Here is a 4607-nt window from a genome sequence, read left to right on the forward strand (position 1 = left end):
CAAAACCATGCATAGGGAGAAATCCCCCACTCTACCTGCCTCCACACACAAGCATTAAGACTTAAGAGAATCCAGCAGCCTAAAGTCCTCCTTAATACTTGTTTCCATCAAACTAAGCCAGACTTGGTTTTTAGAGCAGTGTTTTGGGGATTTAATGTACATCCCATCCTCCTTTGGTAGAAAAACAAAGCCAAAGACCCCACAATCTGTGCACAAAAATGATACATTTATTGAAAGAGTATTTTTTTTTAATACAAAAGAAAGCTCTGTACATAGGACTGTGACCATGTCCACCATTCCTGGGTCAGCATCCCAGGGAAAGTAGAAACCACTGACACACACATCCCACATTCACACACACACACACACACACACACACACACACACACTCAGGCACCAGCACATACCCCAGAGCCATCGAGGAAGGAAAACACCAAGGGTCGCTGCACTTGTAAATGCCACCTCATCCCTGACTCGAATGCCCTCCCAAGGCCTCATTCACACAACACACATTATAAGCACTTTGCCTGACTCACTCACTGGGTCTGTCTGCTGTGGGAAGGAGAGGAATTCATCAGCATCTCCTCTCCTGGGTAGGGGAGCAGGGTGTAAGTGGTGGTGGAGTGAAACAAGAGCAGAGCGAAGGGGCTGGGCAGTTACAGACCTGAGTCCCAAGCTCCCCAGCTCTGGCCCTGATTTGCCATGCCCCGGCCTTAAAAGCCACCCCGAAACCCCCCCCAGCTATCTCCAGGAGAAAGCCCAGAAAGGTAACTCTCATCTTGCCACCCCAAATGGGGGCAAGACAACCACTGGGTAGAGGTTAGAGGGTCTGCACCGTAGGCAGAGCATCCCCTTGATAACTAGGCTGTGCATAAAATCTCCCCCCAACCTCCACCTGCTCAGAGGCAGGCTTGTTCTGACTGAAGGCGAGGGAAGGGTTAAGAAAGGTCTGCTCCAGCTGCTGCCCGGGTTTTGAAAAAGCCCCTTTCAGGACACAGGAGGTGAAGGTAGGCTGTGACACAGGGTAAAATCCCTCCCCCATGCCAGCCCACCCTCAAGATCTACCCCAGGGGGGCAGGGGTGTGGGGCATGGCCCCTGTACAAATTACATAAATACTGAGGTTACACTTAGAAAAATAAAGTCATTTTCTTCAAGGCTTTTTGTCTTAATTTAAAAAAGTTACAGTAGCTGCTCACTCCCTGGGAGAGCTGCCCATTTCTGGCTCCCTATTCCCCTGCACTCAGCCCCAGAGCCGTTCCCACTCATGACCCCCATTCCTGCCTCTGCCCCCCTCCCAGATCCCACCCTGCTCACTGCAACTTGGGCTCCAGGCAGCTGTGGGCCTGGGGGAGGGAGCACAAGGTTGCAATGCCCATGCGTGCGGCACAAATGAAGTCAGTTGCCTCTGCCTGATACCCTCCCGCCCCCACCTCTACATTTGGTCTCCCTCTTCCCTCTCTCTTAGCAACAGCCATTAAGGGCAAAAAGAGGCTTGGAGCTGTGGGTAACCCTCCCCCACCCCGTTGGGGCATGGCCTGAGGGCCCCTTCCCCAGCTCTCTCCTGGCAACAACCCAGGATGGGGCCATCCCAGAATCTCCCCCGCAAAACTGGAGGACCCCAAGTTCATGGGGTGGCTCCGTCCCCAGGAGCCCTGCCAGTTCTGGGGAGCCCAAGGGCTCCCCAGGGAAGGGGAGTTTGAAGAGAGGGGGATGAGAAAAACGCCATAAAAAAAAGTTAAATATTTTAAAAATATATATTTATAGATTTGTTTTCACTTCGTCTCCTCAAATAAAAAGTTCAAAATCAACTTTAAAGCAGCTGGGAGGAGAGAGGGGAAGACGAAGGGAAGAAGGGAACACTGGTGGTTCCCTCCAACCCAAGTGCCCTTGGAGGTCCTCAGGGCACAGCAAGGCAGGGTGGCGGCCCCAGGAACCGGCCCTGCACAGGCCCAGCTGCTCAGGAGCTGAAAGGGCTGAAGGTGGCATGGGGGCACCCCAGCTCCCCTGCTGGCTCCCTGAGGAGCAGGCAGGCCTCTCACAAGTGCTGACGTGGGGTCAGCAAGGAGGCTGGAGAGCCTGGTCTGCCTCCTCAGGGAGGACACAGTGCCCAGCCCCACAGAAGGCCTGTGAGTGGGAAGGGGGCACGGTCCCAGTGGGTAAGCTAATATTCATGGCAAACATCGAGCCAAGCTGGCGAGGGGAGTCTGAGGAGGGGAGGCAGGAGGGAAGGTGCGGGAGGACAGGTGGAGGGCAGGCAGGCCCATTTCTTTGGCTGGAGTGAGAGGGCATAGTCCTGTGGCTGCCCGCTCCTCCACCCCACCTCCCTCCTGCGCCTGTCAACACATGTGTAAAGAAAACGTGAAAAGGCAACAATAAATAAGTGGTGCCATCCCTTGGGCCATCTGTCCAGGGCGGCGGGCGGATCATTCACTCTTGGTGCTGTGGGCGGCGTCCAGGTTCACCACCTGCAGCTCGGTGAGGTTGCTGCTGCTTGCGGCCTGCTGACCTATCACAGCCATCTGGGGGGAGGAAGGGGCAGTAAGCCGCAGGCAGGTGCAGAAAAGGGAGGGCTGGGGTTTCTGGCTTAGGCCAGGAGGTAATAGATTCCCCCAAGTCCCGATAATATGGCCATGGGATAGGGTAGGAGGGCTCTCCACTTACCTGGTGAAGCTGAACTGCGGACACAGGGATCTGTACTGTCCCAGATGGCGCCGTCAGGAATACCTGTGGAACACCACCTGCATGGGGAACACAGGAGAGGCTCATTCAGGGGGACCCCAAATGCTGGAGAGCAATGATAAATGCACAAGTGACAGGGAAGGCTCAGCTGAGTATTCAAATGGACAAGGATATGTATGTGTTTGTGTGTGTACATGTGCAAGAGTGCATGCAGCCCTGTAGAAATCAGTATGGAGGGGCTGGTGAGATGGCTCAGTGGTCTAAAGCACCTACTTAGAACAAACTGAGCAAAGCACAGGGACCGCGGTTCAATCCCCCAGCACCACATGCCAGCCAGCCCCGCCCCCTGGTGGGCTGAGCTGGACACACGGACACACACACACACACACACACACACATAAAATTAAAAAAAAAAAGAAAGAAATCAGTATGGATACAGCTCAAAACACAAAACAGAAATTCCATTCGACCCAGCCATTCCCCTTCCAGATATCTAGAGTTAAAGCTTTCATATTACAATGATACAGGCACACTCACGCTTACAGAAGCACAACTGACAACAGCTAAGTCTTGGAAGCAGTCTATACATCCATCAATAAATGGATGAAGAAAAAGTGTACACGCAATGGAGTACTATTTTGCCATAGAGAAGGATAAACGTGAGATACTTGAAGGAACATGGATGCACCTTGAGACCTTACTTTTTTTTTTTTTTGAGACAGGGTCTCACTATGCAGTTCGGGCTGGCTTTGTGCTCACTTTTGTAGCCCTCAGGCCGGTCTTGAAACTGGCAGAGACCCTCCTGACTCAACCTAGTGCTGGGATTATAGGCGTGTGGCATTATGCCCGGTTCCAGGCCCCACAGTGGGTGGGGCTGCAATGGTGCGCCCAGGCATCCAGGGCCAAGACGGCATGCCTGAGGATCTGGGGCCGAGACTGTATGGCATATGGGGCCAGGGATTGAAACTGAGTCCTTGTGCTTGCCAGGTAGGTGCTTATGCCTCTGAGCTAACTGACACCATAATGTTAAGTGAAATAAATCAGACACACAAGCTTCAATATTGCATGGTTTCTCTTAATGAGAAACCCAAAGTATAAATAAAAACCAAAATAAAAGATGGATAGGGGCCGGGGAGATGGCTCAGGGGAATAAGTGCTTCCCTGGCAAGCACAAGGGCCTGAGTTCAACCCCTGGTTCCGCATTAAAAAAAAAAAAGAAAGAAAGAAAACAAACAAACAAAAAAAAGATGGATAATAGGAAACAGAGAGAGAGACAAAGAGCTTTAGCAAAAAATACGTGTGCTGGAGAAAATGGTTCTCCCCTCTGCAGCCCTGCCCTCCCTCACCTTGCTCCTGGACCTGGCTGTGGGACACCTGCATGGTGGATGGTGCCTGGGAGAAGGCATTGAGCACGGTGAGGCTGCCATCCGCCAGGCCCGAGGTGGGGGCATACATCACCGCATGGGGGCTGGGGTACATCATGTGGCCACCCACAGTTGTGGGCACAGACGATGTCATGATGGTGGCAGGCAACGTCACTGGAAAATAGACACATGTCAGGGAGAGAGACACTGGTCCCTACTGATGGCCCCAATCCACCCTAGGAATATCCCACTGACTACCTCCCAGTCAGAAGCTTGACAAGTCACATTCAACAAATCCATCTTTTAAAAAGCCATTGCTCAAAAGTTAGCATGTAGGAGCCGGGGAGATAGTTCAGTGGAATAAGCACTAGCCTGGCAAATGCAAGGACCTGAGTTCAATCCCCGGTTCCGCAAAAAAAAAAAAAAGAAAAAGAAAAAAAAAAAAGTTAGCATTTATACAGTTCCCTTGCTAAAATGCTGATTCTAATTTAGTAGGTTTGGGGTGACAAGAGCCTGCATTACCACAATCCCCAGGAATGCTGGTGCTTCCAGTCCCTAGACCC

General features: G+C 52.1%; 1 protein-coding gene across 1 annotated transcript in view; it reads right to left on the minus strand.

The window, feature by feature from the left end:
* Positions 1 to 241: 241 nt before the first annotated feature.
* Positions 242 to 4607, minus strand: part of Srf (serum response factor) — a 10821-nt gene continuing 6455 nt past the window's right edge. Inside the window, exons 6-8 of the mRNA XM_023719759.1 lie at positions 4027 to 4218; positions 2663 to 2739; positions 242 to 2520 (exon numbers count right to left, since the gene is read on the minus strand). Coding sequence (XP_023575527.1) covers positions 2425 to 2520; positions 2663 to 2739; positions 4027 to 4218 — 365 coding nt within the window. The 3' untranslated portion in view covers positions 242 to 2424. The remainder of the gene's footprint in view (positions 2521 to 2662; positions 2740 to 4026; positions 4219 to 4607) is intronic.

This window comes from Octodon degus, unplaced genomic scaffold, assembly GCF_000260255.1.
Source record: "Octodon degus isolate 3935 unplaced genomic scaffold, OctDeg1.0 scaffold00005, whole genome shotgun sequence".
NCBI classification, from domain to species: Eukaryota; Metazoa; Chordata; class Mammalia; order Rodentia; family Octodontidae; genus Octodon; species Octodon degus.